Below are 26,768 nucleotides of genomic sequence, written 5' to 3' on the forward strand. Positions count from 1 at the left end.
AATTTATTTTTATTATTGTAAAATGTTCTATTTTGTCTCAAGTAACAATTTTTGTTTTAAAGACTATTTTTGCCTGCTATTAGTATAGAAGTTCCAGGTGTGTTTATTTTTGTCTTGTTTTGTTTGTTATTGTTTGCATGGTCTATCTTTTTCCATCCTTTTAGTTTTAATCTATTCATACTTTCAGCTCTAAAATATGTCTCTTATAGATAGCATACAGTTGGGTCATGTTTTTTTTGTGTGTGTTTTTTAAATCCACCCTGTTAATCTCTACCTTTTAATTGAGGTATTTAATATATTTGCATTTAATGTAATTACTGATAATGATTTGTGTCTTCCATTTTACTATTATTCTCTATATCAGTGGTTCTCAACCTTGGCTGCAATTAGAATCACCTGGGAATCTTTTTAAAATCCTGATTTCTGGGTCTCATCCTCCGGCAATTCTGTTTCTTTGTTACTAATGTTGTGGCCCCACCCCATAACAAAGAAACAGAATTTCCGGAGGATGAGGCCCAGCAATCAGGATTTTAAAAAGATTCCCAGGTGCCGAAACCGGTTTGGCTCAGTGGATAGAGCGTTGGCCTGCGGACTGAAAGGTCCCGGGTTCGATTCCGGTCAAGGGCACGTACCTGGGTTGCGGGCACATCCCCAGTAGGAGATGTGCAGGAGGCAGCTAATCGATGTTTCTCTCTCATCGATATTTCTAACTCTCTATCTCTCTCCCTTCCTCTCTGTAAAAAATCAATAAAATATATTAAAAAAAAAAAAGATTCCCAGGTGATTCTAATGTGCAGCCAAGGTTGGGAACCACTGCTCTGTATGTTTTAATGTCTTTTTTTGTTCCTCTATTCCTCCATTATTGTCTTCCTTTGTATTAAATGGATATTATCTAGTGCAGTCACATTCTGAGGTACTGGGTGGGAGGACTTCGACATATGAATTTTGGGAGGATGCAATTCACCCTATAACAGGGATACTTAGGTGGAAAAGTGACCTAAGAAGTAATGGTAATGACTTTTGAGCTGATCTTGAGATTCTATATTTCTAGTAGATATCCTACAATCAATAAGTTCCCCTTAGGATCCTTCAGGCCATATGTGTCTGTCTCTTTTCTATGTTATCTTCAGACCCCGAGGGAGACCTCAGCCATAGGTGGAGGGAGGTCCTGCTAGCAGTAACCATAATGAGAGAGACCGCCATGGTAATTAACAACCTATTACACTGAGAATCCAAATGGGATCTGCAATGTGTTCTGAAAATATTATCTTTCTAAGCACCGGGAACCCAAGTTATAGATCTTCCCAATGGGTTGGTCACAGAGAACTTCTTTTTAAAGCCCAAGGACAAACTCTGCTATTAATGACTTTCAATTATCACAAGCAGCTGGAGAAGCCATCAAAAGACTTCTGGCACAAAAGCTGCAAATGTCTAGCCTTGACTGACAGACACTGTAAGCAGGCTCTTTTACTACCTGTAGGCATTATAGATGAGAGCATTTAAAGAATGTCCTTAAAATAAAAACAGAAGACGAAGACTTAGTGAAACTGTGATAATAAAGAGATGATTTTCCCTAAACAGCCTAAAACAGAGAGAGAGTAACAAGAAACTATTTAATAATGGATTAAGTCCTTGTTTTATAAGGTTATAGCTTATGGAAGAAAAAAACCAGCTGGATAACAAAGCAGCATCTGTATCCATGTTGCAATCCTAAGTTACACATGTTTAGTAGGGAAACATGGGTGGAAATTTAAAATACCCCATTCCGTTGATGTATTCATATCACAAAGACAGTTATTGATGTCTAAGATGATCTAGTTACGAAGTTTAAGAAGGCAGTAGGTAAAACTTCAGCTAGCTACCACAGTAGTTACAGATAGGTCTTACCTAATAGTCAGTTTCACGGGCTCAGGTGACCCATTGACACTGACCAGGAACTTTTCTTCGAAGTGCCCCAGAATGGACGAGCAGAAGGAAATCTGGACAGCCTGGACCCCGCTTGGCTTGATGATGCCTTCCTTGGGGCTGAAAACAAAGCAGGCCCCCAACGCTGAAGTCGAGGGGATCACGTTGAACAGGGCGTCGATGCTGCCTTTGTTGGAAAGTATTGCCTATACCGATAAAAAAGGCAAGAATGAAAAGGTAGACAATGGGCCTCAGATTTACTTTCATGTAAGCATGCGGCTGTATTATTTAATACCGACACAGAGACAGTGGCGGGAATTAGAACCACAGGGAAACTCCCGGGGAGAAATGAACAGTCTTCTCTCTCGAATGTTTGAAGATAAGAGTCCCAAACCAGGAAGTAATTTTGTGTTTTCGTCTCATCTTTAAAATAGAGTTGGTCATATGTCTGATACTCATGCTAGAAAGACTGATCACAATCGCATCTACTCAAGAGCCTTAAAATACAGTGGGGCCTTGACTTACAAGTGTCCCGACTAACGAGTTTTTTGAGATACCAGCTGTCTCTCGGCTGATTTTTTGCCTTGAGTTGATAGAGTAATTTGAGTTAACGAGCTTGGTCTCAGAACGAATTAAACTTGTAAGTCAAGGCCCCACTGTACTATTTTTGGGTACTCTTTATAAAGTAACCAAAGGAAGATAGGTTTTTCTCTCATACGCACGAGGAGGCTGAGAGGAAGTGGCATACTAAAAAATAAAAAGCAAGTCAGAATAGAGGCGCAAGAACTACCTAAGCCTATGTTTATAATGTAGCTTGATAAATATAAATATGACCTCATTGTGGATTCCAGATTGCAAGGATTCTCTTCCTCGGGGTATTAGATTTCACCCTATTGGGATATTTTCATCTCAAACTCCACTGGATACGTCTATGCAAACCATCGTTTTACTACAGGAACGTTTTCTATAAACTAGTGTTCTGGAACCAGGTCATTACCCATATTTGAATGCACCCCAGGTATGTATCAAAATCTCATGCTTGACAATCAGAGTCCTCCTCAGCTGGCTCAGTCTACCACTCCTGCTCCCTCCCACAGTTCCTGTCCATGAGCCTGTACTGCGGCCACACACTTCTATTCCTGAGCTTCCAAGGTACAATCTCTTCCTTGCCAATGCTTACACCTGAACGTGTGAACAACACATTCTCTCTGTGTATGTAGGAACGGGTATGCCTATGCAAGCCATCGCTTTACTACAGGAACGTTTTCTATAGACTAGTGTTCTGGAACCAGGTCGTTACCCGTATTTGAATGCACCCTAGGTATGTATCAAAATCTCATGCTTGACAATCAGAGTCCTCCTCAGCTGGCTCAGTCTACCACTCCTGCTCCCTCCCACAATTCCTGTCCATGAACCTGTACTGCGGCCACACACTTCTATTCCCGAGCTTCCAAGATACAATCTCTTCCTTGCCAATGCTTACACCTGAATGTGTGAACAACACATTCTCTCTGTGTATGTAGGAACGGCCCTCAACCTACACTGAAGCCACTGGAGGGAAAAGAGCACAGAGCATCCTGAAGACCATTCAGAAAGGTATGTGGAACCTACTTTCCATGCCAGGAAGCTAGAAGCCAAGGGAGGAGAATTTCCAGAAAAGGGTTGATGGATGTTCAGGAGAATAAGCTCTGAGGAAATGTTACAGATTTTGTATTTTTACTTAGAGGTCATCACTGCCCTGGAAGAAGAGAGGATGATGCCAGTGGAATATGATTGCAGAATCCAGAGTCCAAATGTTTGGGGGGGTGGGGTGAGTAGGTGCAGATGAAATAGTGGTTGACTATTCCGGATTCTGTTTAGAGAAGATTAGTGGTGAAAAGTGAGAATGGAGGTGGCAAAGCTGTGAGAAGGTATGGTAGAGGAGACCTAGTATCTATAATAATAAAAGCATAATATGCTAATTAGACCCGACAGCTGAACAACCTTCCAGAGGACCTTACGGACGAAGCCACGGCTGTGAGGGACGAGCCCCTTGCATGAATTTCGTGCATCCGGCCTCTAGTATTTATAATAAATGAGATATACATACTCGGTGCCTGGCCTCCGTGTTTATTGTTGTAATAGACGAAGAGGGCTAGCTAACCAAGAGAATGGGGTCTGATGGATATGGGGGTCCACCAGCTTAGTTTGCTTCAGGAGAAGCAGAGAAGAAGGAACCAAGAGCTAGGACAGAGTAAGGGGCTCTTGCAGAGGAAGACAGCCACTCTGCCAAGAGCAGACAGGCAGTGTACCACAACAGACATGCAACTAATTGCTACTTGATATGTTATTCATCTTTCTACATTTATGTTCCATCTCCCTCTCTCTGTTTCAAGTTCCCTGGTCATAGGAATCATGCTTGACCCTTCATTCCTTTGAAAGAGACCATGTAGAAAAGTGATTATGACCAGGGACTCAGAAGCCAAATCCCTGGGTTCAAATCTCAGCTCTGCCACTGACTGACCAGCTGTGTGGCCTTGGGTAACATGCTCTGCTTCTCCAAGCCCCGGTTTCCCCATCCGATTGCTGTGAAGATGAACTTTGTTAATTTATGTAACCTTTAGAATAGTGCCTGGCAAAGAATGCTTCAATGACAGTGACTCCTATCCATTGCCCCGTGCTAACCAGAATGGGTTTGAAGTGTACCTGTGCTGAAGAAGAAACTGACACGCCCCAGTGGTAACTCAAAGGCAACTCAAAGGGGTTAGTGGTACCTCGAAGGACCCTTGTTCTTCTCTCTGAGAAGAGGCACGGATTGTCTTTTTATTTTTTGGTTAACACCAATGTTTTATAAGGTGCTAGCTCCCCCGTTTTCAAGAACGTGCATGTTATTCTCTCCCCCTGACAAAGCAGCACCTACTTATGTGTACAGAATCCGCCAGACTGTTTGGGCCACCAACCTGAGACCTTTTGATTACCGGTGATGCTCCTACCCATGCGGTGCAACTCCTCAGAGCAGAGAAAAGGTATAAGAGAACTTCCCCTTCCATTTGTTTTCCTTCTAATTACACTGGGGAGAGTGTGTACTCTTGGGGTTCTGGCTTATTCTTTATGGATCTGCTAAGCTCAGCGATGACTAAGGGCAATAAATAGTTATTCAAATGTGTCTCGAGGAGGTAACGTAATAAATTGAAAGAGAGATGCAACGAGGCATCAGCATTAAATATGCAGAGTGGGCAAAATATTCTCATGAGAAGCACCTTACCATGCCCTTCTCTGCCAGGGCACAGCTCTCAAAACTGCCCAATCGGATGCTGCGCCTCATTTAACACGTATTTACCTGGCTGCGGTATGCATTACTGTTCAAACCTGGGAGGGTGAGAAGTGGTGGCCTACGGTACGTTTGTGTTAAATCTGCAAGAAATTATCATTACCTTCAGGGAAACCCTATGCATTTTGCATCAGAACTAAAGGTCCTTTTCCGATGTGGCATCTGTAAGACACAGACTATAAGATGTAAGGGAAATTCACGCTGGATAAATTACAAACAGAGTATCGATTTAGTAAGAACTATTGCGCCTTTTAATTTTCATCCCTAAGTGACCATTTTTTTCAAAATGCAATACAGGACAATGCAATGTAAGTAGCTGTGCCACTTTTCATTTTATGACAGCCCTGTGACGGATTTCTTTATTTAAATTGGGCTCTAATGTGTACTCCATCTCATCATGACGTTAACATCTCTGTTTACCTTGCACATCATCGCATTTAGGCCACAATTACTCTAGTAATTATTCATCATGGGGATGAATGATGCTCTAGAAAGCTCTCAACAGCAGCCAGGCATTTCCCTCCCATGCGAGGTTAGGCTGGGCTGAGAGCTAAGTAGGCTCTTGGCTGGATTCGCATCTGATCGAGGTGGAGGCAGAAAAGCCAGCAGGCCTTCTCTTCCCACAGGGTATAGGGCCCTAAAACCCACTGATTACGAACATTCACAAGCTATGTGACCTTGCCAGTTACTTACTAATGTGGCAGTCAGGTTTGCTGTTCATGGAACCCATATCCTCTTCTTCTGGTGTTTACAGCCAAACTACATTTCCCAGCCACCCTTGCAGTTATGGCCAGCTAACTGGACATGAACAAAAGCGATATGTGCTGTCTCCAGTGCTACCTCCTGTAAAAATCCCTCAAGTGAAACCCTACATGTGCTTTCTCCTGCCAGTGTGATACCTATGAGACTGCAGAGCCATGAGAGGGAAGGAGGCTGGGCTCCTCATTCTCTGCTGGAGGATAGTCACCTCCTGATTAGCAACCTTGTTTGGGACTTTATATAAGCAACAACATAGACTCTTATCTATTTTGAGAGAATATCTATTTTTATATTTGCTTGTTATAGTGTCTAACATTAATTACCTTAACAAGTAAAACTCTGGGCCTCAGTTTCCTCGTCTATAAAATGGGTATAGCCACAGTAGCTACTCCATAGGGGGTTTGTGAGGACTAAATGAACAAATGATGCATGTGTGCTCAACACGCATGAAGAGTGATGTTGTAGATAGAATTCACCACCATCTGCCTATTTCTTCTTTGTAAAATAGGTACAATAACACCTACCTTTCATGGCTTTGTAAGGATTAGAAATGATACCCTTATATGTTGACATGCACACATAATAACGCATGGAACCTGACACACTAATTAAACCTCAAGCACTCATGAAATAATAACTGCTTTTGTTTTTACCTCTATAGAAATACAAACATTTACAATTTGGAATCTTTCTAAAATAAAGTTCCAATGGTTATAGTTTGGTACTGTAAAAATGTGTCCTAGATAAAAATTTACGATGAGGTGGCATTGAGTTAACTTTGATCCTTACGAACCCATGAGTACATCTTTAAAAAAAAAAAAAGTATTATTTTCTATTTATTTGGAAAGACAAAGCAGGGAGGTCTCTTCCAGAAAACCCAATGATTGGTTGCTAAATCATGGATTGGAGGCTGTATTTAGAGAAACGTCTGAGGTGTGAAAACAGCGATCCTCATTAGGACATTCTGGAAAATGTAGAAGGTTCTCTATCCTCTGATCTGTAGGATTTGTGTTGTCAGAGAACAAGCATTAAACAGATGGGGAGATGTATTTATGGAGTTCCTCTTTATAATCTACAAAATGATGAGGATAAAACCAATTAAGTTGTGGCTTTGATGTGTTTAGTCAAGTGAGAGGGGGTGGGAAGAGAATGGAAAAAGTTGTTCCGCTCAACAAGGCTAGGGAAGAGGAGAAAGAGATCGTTCTGGGGTCTGAATAAGTATGAGTAATGGCAAGTGGATGTGACTGTGCAAATGTTCTATTGACACAGACAAAGCAAAGCGAGCCAAGTCCTATTTGACGCTCAATGAACAATTCTAGTGTTTACCTCATAACAATGTACAGATCCAACAAAAACTTTTCCAATATCCAGCAATTCAAAGTTGAAGTGAATCTTTGGTCCCATTCCTTGCCCTTTGATTCGGAGGGGCAGACGGATCTCTCGACCTATATAAACAATTAAAACTTTATCACCCAAATGATGCTTTATTATCCACAACTCATTACCAATGTGAGCACCCAAGATGATTGCACCGCCTATATAAACAATTAAAACTTTATTACCCAAATGATGCTTTATTAACTCATTACCAATGTGAGCACCCAAGATGATTGCACCCACCCCCTACGCTGGACTGGGGGACCTGCCATTTAACCAGGCTGAAGATTTCGTTTATTTTTTAGAAACAGGAACACTGTTAGTTTCTTACCTTTAGGGACCAGCTTATATTGCAATTTAGATGGACATTTTAGCAGGAAAAAAAAAACACAACGAAAAAATTTAACCCAATCTTAACTGTATCCTTAATTTCTTTTTTGTTGTTTCTTGTTTTTAAAAATCCTCACCCAAGGATATGTTTTCACTGATTTTTTTAGAGAAGAGGAGAGGGAGAGAGAAATATTGATATGAGAAACATGGATCGGTTGCCTCCTGTATGCGCCCCGACCGGAGATCAAACCAGCAACCTGGGTATGTGCCCTGGATGGGAATCGAACCTGTGACCTATCAGTGTACCAGATGATGCTCCCACCAATTGAGCCACAAAGCCAGGGTTATCCTTAAGTTTCTTAAAAAGGAAAGTAATTTCTCTAAATAAGAGTGATCCCTGATTGAGGCTCCCCATAAAATGAGTCACCATGCGGCTCCAAGGGACGTTGTCCACATTGATCTTCCCTAGATTTAGGAAGAGCCAGTGTATGAGGAATCCGACCTTACTTTGCAGTTTCTTTCATAGACAGATAATGGAGTCTACTAAACAGTATCCCTTATTACACATCCATTATGGACCCAGGGTCAACACAGAACACAAACCTTTAAAGTACTAATTTGTTTTGTTTTCTTTTTAAAAAATGGAAAAATCCCCACTTGAAATACATGATCATTATAAAAACATTATCAAAAAAGTAGAAATTCTGTCATAATCCCACCACCCAAAGATAATTATTATTAGGCTTTGGTGCCAATCCTTCCACACTTACTCATATTTAAATACTGTTCATGTAAATGGGGGTCCCACGCTGAGGCCTGGGGGGTCACTGGGGCCCTTTCTCCTGGGGCATCTCGTTAACTCCTTCGTGTTCTTCCCTAACTCAGCTGAACTTTTCAGCCTCTGCTGATCTACCAGGAAGTCAGTGTTGCTAAGAATAAAGAGTCATTCCTCCCCCCAAAATCTAACTGTCTTGGTTTCTTCTCCTGGATGTTGGCCCCATAATTCTTCACTGTCCTAGCAGCTCTGTTTTACCTTTAAAACTGGTTTTAGAAAATACTTTGCCTTGCTCTTCTAGTTGTTCTTAGAGAGAGTTGTTGATCCAAATTACTGAGCCCACCGCTACTGGAAACAGAATTGTCAGGACAAAGAGACCAGCATTTGACATGCTGACAGCTATGGGTTTATTGCCCTCCAGAATGACTACTAATTTACACACGAACAACAGTGTTTAATGGTTCCCGGCTCTCCACATCCTCCCTGGCAATGGGTATATCACCATTTAAAAAAATCTTTGATGGTTTGACAGGTTTTCCTTAAATTTGCACCACTTAAATGCCAGTTATGTAAGGAAAATTATATATTTGCTTTGTGTGTAATGTTTTGAATATTCAAAATATTTTTCATGCTCTTTTAGATGTAATTGTCAGTATTGCAACAATACACTTCAAACAACCAAATGATATTTCTAATTTATAATCATCATTATAATGCCTTGTGACATTTGATGTTCCACTGCCTTCTGTTACTATTTAGCTTCTGTATCTCTTTAATGCTTTCTCTCCATGACTGTCCTTTTAAAGACAAGAATACTTATCTCTGTGTCCCTCTAGTGTTTGGCAATGCAGTGGCCATTAGGCAAGTATTACTTTGATTATAAGAAACAAAAGCAATTCTGGAACAGCTGATTTCTTCAAAGGGTTCCCCAATCCACCTGATCCCTGGAAAAGAGGTTTCTCTAAAGACCCGGTATATTACTGTTGGCAACATAAGTAAAATTTTCAGAGAGCCCTACTCCATTATTTCAGTATTTTAATCTATTGGCAATGATTTGTACTCCTTGGTCAAGAGAAAAATATTTTGACAGAGATCCAACTTTCAGAATGGCAAAGAAAGGGAATTGCAAATATATTGTGGAATAAACTGCAAGACTATTTATAACTGTCAGGCTTGAAGCTTTCCCCATCTGTTACCTTGACTGCCTTCCTTAATACATAAATTTTAAAAAAGGAGATGTGCTGTAATAAAGCAGTGAGCCAATGTTTCTTTGGGAGTTATTCATTACTTCAAAGGAATTTGTCTTACTTGTAGCTAGCCCTTTCCCTCACCCCAGGTGGAGTGGGAATACGAGTAATACCCAGCCTCGATTTATAAGAATTAGCCTAAATTTTAGGGTTACATTTCAAATGCTACTTTTCCATAAGATCTTTGAAGCAGGGACTTTTCTTGTCTTGGCAAAAAGCAGCGAGAGGGACAAGCCTGAAGGAACTAGTAATATAAAAGGACAAATTCCTTATAAGAAGAGCAAAATGTTAAAATAGGGCAGTTTCTCACCTATGATTACATTACCTTGTTTTCACACATAAGAAGTAGAGAAATGTACTATTGAACCCCTTTAACAGTTCTGAAATTCCTGAATGCAATAGATTCATTGCACTAAGTACCAGGAAATGTAACCATGGGCTTTCAAGAACTTGCCATCTAAGATATCTTAGATGTCCAATATTATACTTGAGCTCTATTCCTGTGCAATAAGACAAGAAAAAAGGGGGGAATATAAACAGGAAGAACAACTGCCATTATTCACATATTTTAGGACTGTATGCCTGGAAAATCCTAAAGAATCTAGAAATAATCTTTTAAAATTAATTAGAGTAAAATTGATGGTTACCAAATCAATATACAAAAGTCAACTGCATTTCCATACCCAGCAACAATCAGAAAAATTAATTCTCAAGATACTATTGACAACAGCAACAAAAATATAAAGTACCGAGAAATAAATCTAACAAGATATAAGATGTTCAATGAGCAAAATATAAAACTTTATTGAAAGATATTGCTAAAGATCTAAATAAATGGAGGACTAGGCTATGTTATTGAAAGGGAAAACTGACTCAACATCATAAAGTTGTCAAATTTTCTCCAATTGATCTATATCTACAATCTTAATGCTTTAATAAACAAAATGCCAGCAGATAGAATTTGATGGGTTGATTACAAAATTAAATGGAAAACAAAGGGCCAATAAAAACTAAGACATTCTTAAAGAAGAGTAAATTGAGGGAACTTGGCCATTCATAAATTAAAATCTTTTATAAAGCTATTCTAATTAAGATAATGTAGTATTGGGGCAGAAAATGCAAAGATGACTAAGGAAACAGAATACAGAACGAAGAATAAATGCACATATAAATATAAACTTGATTTAGGACAGAGCAGGCATTGAATATCAGTAAGGAAAGATGGACTATACAGTATAAAGAGCTAAAACAACTGGGCATCCACATGCGATCTGTATACATGTGTGTGTTCTTCTTTTTCCTTTTTTTTGTTTCTTTTGTTTCTTTTTTATGGTTATAGTTTTTAAATAACTCTTAACACATGGTGGAGCTAGTCTTCCCACATTATTCTTGTTTTTCTGAATTTTCTAGGCAACCCTAGTTTATTTATTTCCTCTATAAAAACTTAGGAATCAACCTAGTTATGATGATGTTCTTCTTGACCAAAAACATGGGCATACATTTCTCTTTGTTCAAGTTTTCTTAAATCTGGGTTCTATATTCATAGATATTTATATATTATTCCCTGTATTTTTATGTTTGAAGTATTTTAAAACTGAAAATATAATATAGTTGACCAAGAAAATAATTTCTTATTCATATGACTAAGAAACCTTACATTATTAAGAGGTTGCAATCTGATGAGTTTTGAGAAAGAAAAGCTATATATACGTTAAATATTACTCACTCATTACTCTGAAAACCCAAAAGTGTTTTTAATGACTGGGGTGATTTGACTTTTTGTTTCCTAAATCAAATTAAATCTCAATTCCTTAGTTTAATTAGAATAAAAATCAGAAGTCTTAAATTGTGCCCAAAACTTAGAGATATTTCTCTCTTATGATGTACAGAATAAAAATGGACAATGAGGTTTCATCTTAATTGGGTCTTTAAAGGAAGCAGGTACATCTGGAACCATTTCTCTGAAGCACCCATTAACGTTCTCTAACAATACATTTCACAGTTTAAAATCAGAAAGTGTTGCTTCCTTTGAGGTTCCCATATGGTGATCCAAACCAAATACATGCTGTTTCCCTTTGAGTTTTTAAAAAGGTAATCTTTGTGATGAAACTCAGAATTTCCACATTCCATTGGAAAGTCAAGACAGATGAAAGATCAGTTTCAAGACCTGGATCAAACCATCAGCAAGTCTTTATAAATATCTAACAGGTTTAACTGCTTCTAAGAAAATCTGAAATCTTTACATGACAAAATTTGAGTTTCGGATGAACTGAAAATATGTTAATGGTGTTAAACTTGCCATAATCAGATCGTAGCAGCTGCTTTCCAGCCCCTCAGTGGTTCCCCACTGCACCCGGGATGAAGTCCAAGGTTCTGAGCCTGGCATCCAAGGGCAGCCTTCCATGAACTAGATCCCACCTACTACTCCAGCTTCAATCCCTGCCCCCACCACCCCCTCCCAAGTCTCTCTCTCTCTCTGTCTCTCTGTGTGTGTGTCTCTTTCTCTCTGGCAGCCATACCCTAAGAACTTATGATTCTTTGCCATTTTGTGCTCTTGTTATGTATTTTCACTGTGTTTCTCTATGTATTTTCACAAAGTATATCCCTGCCTGACATGCCCATCCATATCCATAGACACCCTTTATTTTCTTGGCTAACAAATACTTTTAGGGTCACTTTCTCTGGGGAGCCTAAGACTGAGCTGTGTGTCCTATACCATCCTCTTCCATTGTTCATTCGTTCACTGTAGGGCATTGCAATATAACTCTTGGTCTGTGTATCAGTTTCCCCTGCTTGTGTCTATGTTATCTGAAGGTAGGAACTATGCTTTAATACATCTTTGTACTCATTGAGCCTATATATAAAGGCTTTAGAAAGAAAGAAGGTTGCAATTGGGGATTATGGACTAAATTTCATGCATCCCGAGAGGCCTCCCTCCAGACCAGTGATGACCTTCCCTGCTACTTCCTGTCTCCGAACGTGCACTCGCATAATGGCACGCTATGCAACAATGACAATGAAATACAATTAGAGCTACAAGCAACGCCATGGGTGAGATGTGCATATTGATGTCGATGATGCACATTTCTAATACAGGCAGTACTAAATTGCACTGTTTCAGAGTATATACATAGGGGTAAAAACTATAAATAAAAGCAATGAAATCATGATCATCAAGGACAGAATGGTGATTATCTCGAGGGGAGGTTGGGGTGAGTGGAGTGTGACTGGGAAGGAACACCTAGGGGGTCTTCTCGAAGCTGGAAATATTTTATTATTGATCTTGGTGGTGATTACGTAATGTTTACCTTATAATTATGTTATAATTTATATGTGTGTATTAATTCCCTATTGCTCGACAACAAATTACCACAAATTTTGTAGCTTAACATACAAATTCATCTTAAAAGTTCTGGAGGTCATGTCTAATCACTGTGTTATTCGCCTGAAACTAATATAATATTGCATGTCAACTACTATGGAAACATTTTTTTTTTAAGTTCTGAAGGTCAAAAGTCCAAGATGGGTCGCACTACGCTAAAATCAAGGTATTGACAGGGCTCCCTTCTGCTGGTTCTAGTTTAGAGGAAAGCCCATTTTCTTGCCTTTTCCAGGTTCTACAGGCTGTCTGAATTCCTTGCCCTGCCCATCTTCAAAGCCAGAAATGGCTGGAAGAGTCTTTCTCATAACACATCACTCTGACACTGAGACTGATAACTTCTGCCTCCTCTTCAATGTTTAAGGACCCTTGTGATTATACTGAGCCACCCACACAATCAGGATAATTTCCTACCCTAAGGTCAGCTCTTTAGTAACCTAAATCCCATTGCCTGCCTTAATTCCCCTTTGCCATATAATGTAATACAACCACAGTACCATATCCACAGGTGCTGGGAGCATGGACATATTTGGGAGGCCATCACTCTGCCCACCACAGCATGTATTATATACAGTTATGAATCTAGTTCTATTTCTTAGTCACAAAAGATTAAAAGTTAACTTGTGGTCTGTAAACAAAAAGTATTCATATGCAACCATGAAAAAATGATACTTTTACATTTAATGTTATAGAATAATCTTTAAGAAATATTTTAAAAGCAATGTCAGAACCATCATGTAAAGCATGCTATACGTTATGCAAAAAGATGTGAGGGGAAGTAAATCTATATGTATTTGCTTCTATCTCATTAAATACTACAAAAATAACAAAAAATAATTTGTGAGAATCTGTCTAAAGGAATGTTCTTACTGCTCTAAAAATCAGATCCATGGTTTCCCATCCCACCCGCCACCACACCACAATTCTAGTATAATGTCAGAGATTGGTCTATTCTAGAAAGAAGTGAGTAAGTCATGCACAGCCCATAGCCCCTCCCCCCCCCTCTCACACACACACACACACACACACAAAAAACAATGTGAAGGGAAGGTGCTGCTTTTAAACGTTATCATTATGTTAAACCTCTAGGGAATTGGAAGGAAATATTTTTACAATAAATAATAGAAAGCAATATTTTACCCAACAGACAGTTAACTTAGGCTACTTGTTAAGAGGTGGTACAAGTTGGAAACAAGCTTTAAAAATAATTTCAGTGAGTTCATGAATATATAATAAGTTTCTATAACTAATGGTTATATTAGTTGATAACTAGGATATTTAGGAAATTTTAAAATGTTGTGTATTCCATGAACATTCATTGTATGCCAATGTGCGCCCAGCACCGGGCTTCAGAGATGAAGGGTGTGGCCCAGGACTGCATGGAGCTCACATGTTGGACGGATGATAAATATGTATACAAATATTCTATAATGTACATGCTAAGTGCTGTGCCTGTATAAATAAGGTCCGGATGGGCCACAGAGAAAGAAGTGCCTAACTCACTTGATAGAGGGACCACATTCCTAACTTTTGAGAGACCACGTAAGGAAATACTCTTATTCTGGGAAAACATAGCAATGGCCCAAGGCACAACAAAGGCCAGAGCAAACCCTGGTTCTGACCCAGTGTGATATTCCTCATTTTAATGCAAACCACTCAAACTCATGATAAGGAGACCAAGTTTTGAAATTTTGTAATGCACCTACCAAACATCAGAATTCCCCGGAGGTATTCTTTGAAAAATGTTTTGTACAAACCAGGTAATCTGGGACCTCTTCGTTAACTTCTTAGGGCTATAAAAGTGGATGCTAATATCACCTGCCTCAAACAGTTTCCAAAAATCAGACAAGGTCATGCAGGTCAAAAGCTTTGCCTCGTGCTCAGTATGCAGTAAGAGCTCAGTAAATGGCTGTTTAAAGTACAATTGATTTATTTTTATGGCCTCTTGGAAAGACTAAGATGAAAGTATTGGAAAAATGAAGGTAGAAAAGTGGTTTTTTTCCTAGGATTTTTGTAAAGAGAGCCAAGTAGGGCATATGTGATAAACACATCCAAAAATCTATGTAGGTGGTGGAGTCTAAAAAGGAAAGGAGGGAAGACAACATGATAAATAATTAGGCTCCCGTTTCAGACAGTCCCCAATGCATATTCCATTTCCAGTCTGATTAGAAATGAACACGGTGCTGGAATAAAGAATCAAGCAGAGAACAAAATAGTCTAAGGGGCAGACACCCAGTGGGGTGATAGAAAACGAGAGCCAATTTGGGTTTATTTATGAAGGTAGCAGTCTGATCAATGTGCTTCTCAGGCAGCGTCCCCAGAATGCTTAAAGGGCACGGAGCCCCAAAAAAGTAGCAGCGAGGGCTGAGTGTCACGTGGTCCTGGGAGCGCTGGTCTCCCAGATCAGGCCGCTGGAATGAAGGCCCCATGAGGGTAGGCACGGTTCTATGGCAGGACCTAATCCAGAAGTGGCTCATGTAAGAGTTCAACATAGTTACTGAATCAGCCGTATCCATTCACTCTGCACACGGTGCAGTTATTGGCAGATGTCTATTCATCTCTGCAGCCTATTTCTGCCATTTTCTCCTCAACTGGAAGCACAGGCGTCATACCAGTTAGAGCTGCAGGGACCTTTGAGATCACGCAGGGAACAGGAAATCCCTCAGCACTTTCACCGATGTAGGCATTTCACTTTTCCAAACCTGGTAAATGGCAAATACCCCTTTGATTACGGCGGGCCTTAGTGATATGGGGTGTTAGGAACACTCATCAATAGAATGGAGAGAGGGCCCAGGCAGAAGAGGTGGTTCTGCAGGGAACAGGAAATCCCTCAGCACGTTCACCGATGTAGGCATTTCACTTTTCCAATAAATGGAAAATACCCCTTTGATTACGGCGGGCCTTAATGATATGGGGTGTTAGGAACACTCATCGATAGAATGGAGAGAGGGCCCAGGCAGAAGAGGTGGTTCACCCGTTCACTGGTGTATCAGTGGGTATTCCATCTCAGAACTCCTGACGACCTGGGTTTCCTCCTAACCCGTGAGACAAATGTATTGCCTGGGGGGCTTAGACACGGCTCTGGTTGAGTACAGACTGGACGCAGCTAAGCTGTTCCTGTGCAAGGTGACTGATCAAAGGGGCCATCCTGGAGGACCCTAAAAATTGCTAGAAAAGTCTCATCAGAATTGTAGGAAATGACCTTCCAAAGGATACAATGGATGTCAGCTAAGCTTCGTGCACGCAGGCAAATTCAAGGGCTTTATGATTCGGGCTGGGCCGGATCATTTTCAAAAGCATTATCCCAGCAAGAGAAAGAGAATCCATGGTCCGTGTGCGGACAAGAGGGCCGCAGTCTTAAGTTCTCTCCCTGGAGCACCCTTGGGGACCCCATCGTGAAAGAAATCTGATGATTAGAACAGGGGGGGCTGGAAAATGGCAGGACGGACATGCTCCAGAGAGGCACGCAGAATCCCCCCAGGGGAGGAAGTGTTGACAAACGGACGCGATCCGTGAGCGGCAGGCTGGTGTAGAGGCGCCCTGGAGGCTGAGAAGCCCTTCTGCTTGGTGAGGGGATGCCAGTGCCAGGGAATCAGAGTCCACAGGGTTCAGGCTGAGCGGGTGGGACTGTACGCTCAGTGTTTTCCTCTCCTGGGTCGCAGCTGTTTCATCGTGCCTGTGACATTTGCTAGTAACTTTCCGCTTTACTCAGCCCGGGGAGATAATTCAAGGACAATCCTATTCTAAAGGCCTCTCCTGGGCTTGTGTTAATGCGCCTTAAGAGGGCTGTGCGTATCTGTGAAAACAGAAGTGTGGCCATTCGGTTTCCTCTTGCAGAGGGATGCTTTCAATAATAGGTCATTTGAAGGAGTTAGAAACATGTACTTTTCAGTGGGGATTAAAGTAAAAATTAAATAACATTTCTTTCTTTATAGCAAAAACTCAATATAGCATTTTCTATAGCCAGTCGGAGAGAGCAAACCCCAGAAACAGGCAGTCGGCCTGTGATGACCCCACTTTCACTTATATATCTTTGAAACACTTCATCTTACTTCTCCAATGCTTCTGAAATTAACTTCCATGTCATTTATGTCTCTGAAAAGAATTTTTCTTTCTTTATTGCTCAGTTCTAAAGTTTCTTTCTGAAAATGAAAACATTCAGAAGCGGCTCTGACGTCAATATCCTGTCCCTCCAGTCTAAGGAACCAGCCCCATCACACAGAGCCCCCTGCAGTTCTTCCTTCCTTCCACATACGCCCCCCTCTCCCATCACTGTCCATTTCTTGGCTCCAAATCAGAGAGTGAGGATACAGGATATAATCGGTAAGTGACTGCTACCTTGCTTATTGAAAATGACTGCCAAAATGGCCTTCAGTTATATTGTGATTATCTTCCTTCTTGGTCTTAATGTTTTTTCCCTCAGCTTCATAACTGCATCTCACGTATTAAGTGACCTGCTAGAAGGAATCAACTGAATTTGTAGGTCTAACGCTAACTCCTATAATGTGGTTTTTGGCCGAATATTAAATACCTCTGGAAATGGAACTTCATATTTCCTCTGGAACAAGGACAAACAAGTGGGGCTTGATGGACACAGTCCCAAGACTTTTCTGAAAGCTGTTTCTGAACGGACTGCCACTGGTTCATGACACGTGATTAATACAGTCATGAGGAGGGAGGTGGGAGAGGGCATAGGGGGGATAAATGGTGATGGGAAAAAATAAAATAAAATTAATTTTTAAAAAATGTTCCCCTTAAAAATTATACTGGCAATGATTAAAGGAGCTCTCTTAAAAATCCCCCTTGAAAATCCTTAAGTAAAAACAGTATTTTAAAAATCAGCTTCCTTCCTCTTCTCTATTACCCAGCTCCTTCCTTCCTTCCTTCCTTCCTTCCTTCCTTCCTTCCTTCCTTCCTTCCTTCCCCTTCCTTCCTTCCTTCCTTCCTTCCTTCCTTCCTTCAATGAAGGGTTATTTCTCACATATTTTGCAAAATCAAAACCCAATCTGCAAGAACATTTAAGTTACTTGGTTTATCTGGAAAGTAGTTTACAATATGACTCGATACCTACATTTATCATTTAAATAGTTATTTTCATTCCCAATTTACATACAGAAGAGTGACCCATGTCTGCCTCCTCAAATGTTATACTTTCCAATCACATCTCTAATCCGACAAGAGACTGAATCATATCTAAATCCAAATCATAATACTTTCAGCCGTTAACTGAGAGCGCATGTTCCAAGCACTGTGTTAAGTGCTGGTGTTTATTATCTAGCTCAGTCTTTGCAACCCTGTGAAGGAGTATTATCCCCATTTTAAAGATGAGGAAACCAAGGCACAAAGAAGGTAAGTATCTCACCGAGGGCCACGTCAAAAGTAAGTGTTAGCGCTGGGTTTCTATGATGTTCTTTCTTTAACATCTTCAACCCCACTGCAATTATAACAAAAGGTCAGGCCTCACCTTTCTCACATCATAAAAAAAAAAAAATGTCGGAAAAATTTTAAAAACACTACAACTGATCCTCAGGCTTAGAAGCAGCTAGCATGAACCGGTGCTCCTGGCTGGCGAACATACTAGGACACCCTGCGTGCTCATGTGCTCAGGTATCTTGGAAGGTGACTCACAGGAGGTCCTTGTGGATGACAGTCAACCCTAGTATTTTGCAGCTCTTGAGAAATGCCTTGGCAGATCTTTATCAAGCCATCTGGCCGGGCCAGGGTTCAGTCAGCTCAGAACAGGGTCAGTGAATAATGACATCAGGAGCAGCTAAAATGTGTAATAAATTCCATCACGTTCCACCAAAATGGATATATTCTTAACTATGTAAATAAATATTGTCAGCTATCTTGTCCTGTTTAAGGAAAATTTAAAGAATTTCTCTTGGGAAATAAAAACTGAAAGTCAAATTTCTATCAATTAATCAGAAAAAAAAAAGAAGCACCAATTAGAAGCTGTAATATGTTTCACTACCCACAGTTGCTCTTCTAGAGATTATCAGATGAATGAGAGAAATCATGGCTCTCTTTGTCATCAGGGCAAATAGAAGTTGTCTCAAAGAGAAATAGAAAAAAAATGGAAGCTAAAATATTGAAGGTAAACTATCCTAATTATCATTGAGGTAAAAGATCTAATAGGCACATGACACACAAGGAGATTTTTCTGCTCCATTATATCTTCTCGAACAAGAAACTAAATTTAGTAAAGCTTGGATGCTCCAAATAATGACCAGAAAAGTTTCTAAGAGAGGGGTCTAAGATTTGGTCATCGGCCAGAGAAATTTTCACAAAATTTGTGGTTTATCTTGGGTGAAATACTCTAACCCATATGTGGTGAAAATTGCAGTGGGGTTTTTTACAGCTGAAGTAGTTACGTGTGATGTTCATGCCTTTCTCTGGAGAGAACAGACTTGTGTCTCTTCCAACAGGACGAATGTCAACTTATTTAATGAGCCTTGAGGAGCCTAAGACGTCCTTAGGCCTCCCTGCACCTACACTGGCTCTCCAATACAACAGTGATCACACCAACACAATTGGAAAAGGTTCGGCCAAGCACAAAGATCTGAGAGGCCGAACCACATTAAAGGGAGGCTGAAGCATGGGAAACTGTACTGAAGCAGGAGCTGTGACTTGTCAAGGACACTTTGCTCCCAGCGGATCCCTGTCCTCCTTTCTCCTTTCTGGTGTCCATTTCCAAGGAGTCAGCGCCCACATGTTTGCAATGTGACTTGGCTAATGGAACAGAAGTGGGAGGTCTGCAGCAAAGAGCTAGCTCTTGCCTCTTTGGTAGCCATCTGGGCTTCCACCCAACCGGGTTCTGCTGAGCTCACCTGCTACGCCGACTTGAGAAAAATAAACTAAATTTGAGCTGTGCTTTCAAAGTCTGAATTGCTGAACCTCGTGTTTTCTGCAGGCTTAAGTGATAACAAAGCGTGGTTTACTATCGCTTACATGATGATAAAGAAATGATCAAGTTTCCCTTTTTAAGGCTTTTTTAAATGAAACAGAAGCTTTCCGAGGGAGACTGAATGACTTCTTCTTTGATGGAAAAGACACTTGCTAATAAAAGCAGAAATGTTTTCCTTGCTCACCAATGTTAGCCAATCAGCTAAGACCGGTTTGGGCAAATACCTTTAAATTCTCAGACCTTTCTTTTTGAGAAAATAGCAAGTGTTCAACATTCAGAATATTGCTGCCTCTCCAAAGTGTGACCTGAGCCAGCAGTCCGAGTTCAGGAACAAGGCCAGCACATCTGTGCTGTGTTTTCTCAGAGGGCTCCTAGACGCCCATGGAAATCAAAGGCTTGATTCTCTCTCTTGGCCCTGTGGTATTCTTCCGCCTCTCAATTCTCAGAATTGTGTGTTTTTGTCTTTGAATTTCTCTCACTCAGGTACCCACGAGACCTCAGCAGAGAATATAACAAAATGAGGCTGTCAAAATTCTGTACAGCCAGAGTCCATCTAGTCAAATAGGATATTGTATTTCTGAAAGCAGTCAATTCCACTCGCTTTTTTGGAAGCCACAAAACATGCATAATAGACTCAATTTTACATTTCTTTTCCAAAGGGGGGAAAAACTATACAGAAAGAGGTGGCTTGAGAAATGATCAGTATTCTACAGAACCCAGTACCTTCCCTAGGTAAGGAATACAAGAAAAATTTTTGGCTAATTACATTAATACCCCAAGACTTTATCAAAAGAATTGACACAAGGAACTTGACATGAATAGTAGTAATATTCCACATGATTTTTGTGTTTTGTTTTGTTTGTGGGGCTTTTTTTAATATATATTTTTTTATTTCAGAGAGGAAGGAAGAGGGAGAGAGAGAGATAAAAACATCAATGATAAGAGAGAATCATTGTGCCCTGCCCGGTTTGGCTCAATGGATAGAGCGTCGGCCTGCGGACTGAAGGGTCCCAGGTTCGATTCTGGTCAAGGGCATGTACCTTGGTTGTGGGCACATCCCCAGTGGGGAGTGTGCAGGAGGCAGCTGATCGATGTTTCTCTCTCATCAATGTTTCTAACTCTCTATCCCTCTCTCTTCCTCTCTGTAAAAAATCAATAAAATGTCCTTTTTTAAAAAGAGAGAGAGAGAATCATTGATTGACTGCCTCCTGCACGCCCCCTCCTGGGGATTGAGCCGGCAACCAGGGCATGTGCCCTGACTGAGAATCAAACTGTGACCTCCTGGTTCATAAGTTGACACTCAACCACTGAGCCATGCTGGCTGGGCAATATTCCACATGTTTTAATGACTAAAACAATTATAGTTACTATTAGAATACCAGTAGGTTACCAAGTAAAACTAAAAAAAATTACTTCTAGACCTCTGTTCTGTATCTGCCCAGGACTGCCTTGTGGTCACTCTGGGGCCTTGTCTGCTCCTTCCTCCACTGGGGTCCATCTCTGGGGTCTCTCAAACACAAACTCCCCCGCCTCTGCACTCTGTAACCACATCAGTACCCAAGACACCCCAGCGTTAACTCCTCAAGGTTTGAACGACAGACCCTAGGGCAACGTTAGGTAACGAGCATGATAATAAAGTGAGCCAAGACAATGGGACTAAACAGGGCCACCCCGTGAGCAGGTCACAGAACAGTGTAAGGACTTTCGGTGCTAGAGTTTGGGCCAGACATTCTGATAGCACTGAGTCAAACTACTTCTCACACGATTATACTGAGAAAATTTGATTAAATTCAAAACCATCACCACCTCTGGGCATTTTAGAGACAGTGACTGATTTCTTGATCTTGAATACTTGCTTTAAATTGAAAGAACCTCTAAAATAGAAACAATGTTCCCATAAAATACACAATATGCAGAGAACACAATAAGGGCTAAACTAACCTTGGTTTTAGCTGACTCATTTGAAAGACCAAGATATATAGACGTAGGTCTGAAAAATAAACATACCGTTTATTTCTTTTCAGACACTAAGATAACAGTTTTGGATTTTTTTTTTTCCTTTTTAAATTTACCTCATTTGAGGCCAATTTCCATCTTAGGTGGACACAGAGGCTGAAGAGGCCATCTGAAAGCAAGGTGGTAACTAAGCCCCTAGACTAGCATGGGTGGGGAACGTCTGGCCCTCAGGCCATATAAGGGCCAAGAAATCATTTGGCCTGGCCCTGCCAAAGCATTAGGGGTGAGTTAATTAAAACTCGACCAAATATAGCAGGCTAACTTTTAAATTGCTAATTTTGTATAGCCGCGAATGATGTTATAAATATCCAAATGGCCCTTGGCAGAAAAAAAGGTTCCCCACCCCTGCCCTAGATCAACCTTTTATTTTATTTTTAGTTTTTGAACAGGATATCAATTAGAGATGAATTTCTAGATCAGTAGGCGACTGCATGATTTTAATCTTCTCTGCTTCGGTGAACTCAACTCATATCAAGAAGCTAATTAGAAGGAATCACACTCTAATAAAAAAAAAACACTAATTGCTGATACACAGCTCAACTGTCAGAAATTAAATAGTGGCTTTGGTATAACTGATCCGATATGTGAGCAAGATTCAGAGACCTTCAATAGAAAATGGTGATGAACCAACCATAATTGGGTAGAAAGATGTAAGATGAGCTAATGAGCCCTCCCCGGCTGCGCCCCTCCGAGCAGGCCTTCTCTGTGATTTCACAGCCTCTCCTCGCCTTGCAGGGTCTCCAAAGGTCAGCACCAGAGGGCTCTCTTGGGTCCTCTGCAATGTTCTTTTCTCAAACTGTTCTTAGAATTTCCATCCACTTTTCATGCCTTCCGTGAAGACCTGCACAAGATGCTCACATATCTTACCTCTACTCCTAACTGCTCTCCCACAAATTTAGGACTGCATTTCCAAAACTTTTTGAACATCTATTATCATCTCAAATTCAATGTATTCAGAGCCAAACGCATCATCATCAACTGATTTCCCTCCCTTCTTCCCTCCCTCCCTCCCTCCCTTTCTCCCTCCCTCCCTTTCTCCCTTCTTTTCTCCCTCCCTCCCCTCCATTAATTGGCCCTGAGGTAGGCCTGGAGCACAGATGAGGACAAACCACTTCTGACCTTTAAGGGACTCAGAGTCTGTACCCAAATTGGATCCAAGTATCCTACCTACCCTAAAAACAAAACAAAACAAAACAAAACAAAAACTTATTAAGTGCACAAAGCAACCAAAGCCAAGAAGGATTGAATGGCTTAAGATCACGTTGTCTATTGGCAAAGCTGGAAGTTAAACCCAGGACAAAGGAGAGAGAGAGAGAGAGAGAAACATCAAAAATGAGAGAGAATCGTTGATAGGCTGCCTCCACACCCCACACAGGGGATCGAGCCCACAACCCGGGTATGTGCCCTGACCAGGAATCGAACCGTAACCTCCAAGTTCATAGGTCGACACTCAACCATGCTGGCTGGACCCAATCTTATTTCTTATATTCCCTATGGCTGCTTGCTCCAGAAAAACTGGTCATTGTATTGTTATATAATATGCCATGAAACAAATAGCCTCCTTTTTCTTTGTTTTCACAATTTCTCCAACTAGAAACATTCTCCTTCTTCCTCTCCACTTAATTAAATCTTACCCTTCCTCCAATCTAGAGCTCCTATCTCACCTCTTCTATAAATCCTTTCCCAACTCTCTCATCCCAAACTACTAGAGCATTTATTTCCTGAGCCAGAAAACCCAAATCTCAACAGTGGAAAATACCCATAGTTCACATTTGGGTCAAGAAGCTAATAAAATGGCAGAATTTTCCCATCAAATACCTTCAAAAGTAATTTACAAGGTAAGATTATAGTACACTCACAAGAACTGCATCTCTATAAATCTGTCAGGATCTTTAAGTAGGGGGCGGGAGGAGATTCAAAATCAATAAATAATTCACCGACATTGAGATCTGCTGTTTGGACCAGAATAATTTTACAAAGACACTGCCAAAGTTTCATGCCTTCATTTCATTTTGCAAAGATTGTCAGGAACCAGCTTATGAGTACGATCATGAGAAGAAAGCCTGCCTAGTGTAAAGACAAATCATTACAGAGGCTATAAACACACTATACTTTATCTCCCCTTCCTGTTTCTGGTGATTTTTTCCCCACACGATACAAACAAAATAGTCTCATTTAAAAGATACCATTTCTATGTATCACTGTTTTAAAGGATGTTTTTCTGAGTCCTGGTGAAAAGATGCCTTGTGATAAAACCCAATGCAGTTCCTATCTAGAATTCAAAAACAGTTATTAAATGCCTTACTTTAATATACATATATCTCTATCATGAAGCTTCGGGTAATGGAAGTAAGCGTGAGGAGAGGAAAATCCAAGGTAATCCTAGTCTTTCTACCTGTGGATTGGAAATACGCAAGACTCACCTGTGGACCTCCCACATCTTCCTGACCACCAGCGTGTGCTATCCCTGAGTCCCACTCCCAGGGGATATGAGAATCAGGACGGTATTCATCAGCCTGGGTCTCGAGACCCCTGGACTGCCCACACACTGGGCCATCCTGCTTGTTCCTGCTGCCTCCATCCCGCTCAGTCATTTGCTGCTGAGACTTGTAACGCCTTCCTGATCTTTTCAACATCGTTGGGCTTGACCTATTTTGATAGGTGTCTGTTCTAGCCCTTCAAGACTGTATGTTCATCCTGATTTAACCTCTTGCTGGTTTAATCCATCATGTCTGACTATCCCTTTGCTCAACCGAGCAGTGGACAGTCTTCTGATGGGAAAGAAGATTCAGCTCCAACCCACTTCTCCAACCTATTTTCCTGTGGGAACCCTTTACGTCAAACAACCTGACCCATGCACGGATCCTTGAAGGAGCCATGCCATGCACATCCCCGCTGTTTCCCAAAAGTCCCCATCCTGCAAGACGGACCCAGTTCAAGGCTCTGCTCTCAAGAAGCCTTCTCTGGCTTCTCAGTCTGATAAGCGGCCTCGCCTCTGAACCAGTGTGCTGGCTGCCTGCATTAGTGACTCCAGCAGCAGGTCTCACAAAACAATAGTCTCAAAGAAGTCTCATCGATGTCTGGTACACACACAGGGCGCCTGGTATAGAACATGTAGTCAATAATAGTTACTGAGTGAATTAAGGACAGAGTCGTTTTCAACCAAGCAATTTTGCCCACCAGGGGGACATTTGGCAATACCCAGAGATAGTTTTGGTTGTCATGACTAGCATCTGGTGGGTCAAGATCAGGGTTGCCATGAAACAGCCTACAATGTATAGGACGAAGATTATCCAGCTCCAAATGTCAATAATGCAGAGGTTGAGAAACCCTACACTACAGTCAGGCTAATCAGAGACAAATTTCTAACTATCGATACTAACTGCTTGGCCTTGAGTAAGTTATCACATTTCTCTAAGTCTCAATTTCTCCATCTGTAAAATAGGGGAGTAACTATAATTGAATGTGTGTGTGTGTGTGTGTGTGTGTGTGTATGAAATAAATTAGATAGTGCATACAAAGTACTTAATAGTGCCCTAGCTGGTTTTGCTCAGCGGTTAGAGCATCAACCTGTAGACTGAAGGATCCGGGGTTCAATTCCTGTCAAGGGTACATGCCTGGGTTGTGGGGCTTGATCCCCAGTAGGGGGCGTGCAGGAGGCAGCTGATCAACGATTCTCTCTCATCATTGATATTTCTATCTCTCCCTCTCCCTTCCTCTCTGAAATCAATAAAAATATTTTTAAAGTGCTTAATAGTGATTGGTGCATAGAAAGTGTGACCTATAAACATAGCCTATGAGCATTCTTACCATTAACCTTCATTTACTTCTCAGAATGATGACGAGGCTCTTCAGATGGAGTCTTTATGCTCTTAGAACAATCCCACAGTGAGTGTTTTTTACCAAAATAAGGCCCGCACTCCCCTATATGTTCAGATTATATATATATGTGCTCACCGGGGGCTCAATTATGAAAATGTTATTCAAGAAGAGTATGCTGTCCGCCTGAACCAGCCTTCTCTGATTCTCAAAGGTGCGGGAGAGAATGGAAATCCGTTCTCGGAGCAAAGGATCACTAACAAACTCTTGAAACTCGTCAGTCTCATCCTTTTCCTCTTTGATCAGATCCTCACACACCCTGAAGGGAAACGGAAAACATGAGATTCACTTTGGTACTCCCATGAAGACCATGGTAAAGGGCTCCCCGCTCCACTCCAGCCTCCGGGGAATGATCTCACCCATCACCCTGGGGCGGTCCCTCCTTGCCCTGAGGGTGTAACGTGCTATCTGAGTGACCTTCTACTTGAACTTCTCAAGAGCCTCAGTTTCCTCTTTAGTCACTTCCTTCAAGAAGTCCTCCTGGGCTTCCTGTCCTCCACTTGCTTTCTCCTGAGCCATTATGCATATTTGGACAAATATTTTATTTTAGGTAATAGTGTTTTTCCAAGTTGCTGTTTAAACACTTAACATCTACTCTACCTCTCACACTTCAAGGACAATTTTGTTCCTGTTAAACTTGCTTAGCTTTAATTCTTTCTTAGATGGAGAACAAAATTGAGAGCCAGCGCGTACTGGGTTTGGATGCTGATTCTACTATCTATTTACTAGCCCTCTATTCTGCCCTCACCACAGATGTGATCACATTACTCCTGGTAGCCATGACTTCACCTGAATTTTTAAAAAATATATCTTTATTTATTTCAGAGAGGAAGGGAGAGGGAGAGAGAGAGATAGAAACATCAATGATGAGAGAGAATCATTGA

The 26,768-nt window shown here is 41.0% G+C and overlaps 1 protein-coding gene across 1 annotated transcript in view; it reads right to left on the minus strand.

Moving 5' to 3' along the window:
* Positions 1 to 26,768, minus strand: part of LOC102243406 (hydrocephalus-inducing protein homolog) — a 128,518-nt gene that overhangs the window by 52,768 nt on the left and 48,982 nt on the right. Inside the window, exons 8-10 of the mRNA XM_014529142.1 lie at positions 25,932 to 26,143; positions 7,301 to 7,419; positions 1,888 to 2,111 (exon numbers count right to left, since the gene is read on the minus strand). Coding sequence (XP_014384628.1) covers positions 1,888 to 2,111; positions 7,301 to 7,419; positions 25,932 to 26,143 — 555 coding nt within the window. The remainder of the gene's footprint in view (positions 1 to 1,887; positions 2,112 to 7,300; positions 7,420 to 25,931; positions 26,144 to 26,768) is intronic.

The sequence above is a fragment of the Myotis brandtii genome, unplaced genomic scaffold, assembly GCF_000412655.1.
Source record: "Myotis brandtii unplaced genomic scaffold, ASM41265v1 scaffold670, whole genome shotgun sequence".
NCBI lineage: Eukaryota > Metazoa > Chordata > Mammalia > Chiroptera > Vespertilionidae > Myotis > Myotis brandtii.